Here is a 298-nt window from a genome sequence, read left to right on the forward strand (position 1 = left end):
TCGTCCTTCAGCCAGCGGGATGTGAGGGAGCTGCGCATCGCTTACCAGCCACCCATGGAAGACTCTGATCGGGAGCGTCTCTTTGAGCTCGAGCTGGAGGTGTTGGACCCAGAGGGTGCTGCCTCAGAGCCCTTCGCCTTTGTCATTGTGGTGAAGCCCATGAACACCCTGGCACCTGTGGTGACTCGCAACACTGGCCTTGTTCTTTATGAGGGGCAGTCACGTCCTCTCTCAGGCCCTGGTCCCAGCCCTAACCTGGTGATCAGTGATGAGGATGACCTTGAGCAGGTGCGGGTGA

At 59.1% G+C, this 298-nt stretch overlaps 1 protein-coding gene across 1 annotated transcript in view; it reads left to right on the forward strand.

Moving 5' to 3' along the window:
• Nucleotides 1-3: 3 nt before the first annotated feature.
• LOC104272501 (FRAS1-related extracellular matrix protein 2-like) overlaps nucleotides 4-298 on the forward strand; it is a gene marked incomplete at its 5' end in the record, with an annotated part of 9,162 nt that continues 8,867 nt past the window's right edge. Inside the window, one exon of the mRNA XM_009867512.1 lies at nucleotides 4-294. Within this exon, the coding sequence (XP_009865814.1) occupies nucleotides 4-294 (291 nt within the window). The remainder of the gene's footprint in view (nucleotides 295-298) is intronic.

Source organism: Apaloderma vittatum, unplaced genomic scaffold (assembly GCF_000703405.1).
Source record: "Apaloderma vittatum isolate BGI_N311 unplaced genomic scaffold, ASM70340v1 scaffold13824, whole genome shotgun sequence".
Lineage (NCBI taxonomy): Eukaryota > Metazoa > Chordata > Aves > Trogoniformes > Trogonidae > Apaloderma > Apaloderma vittatum.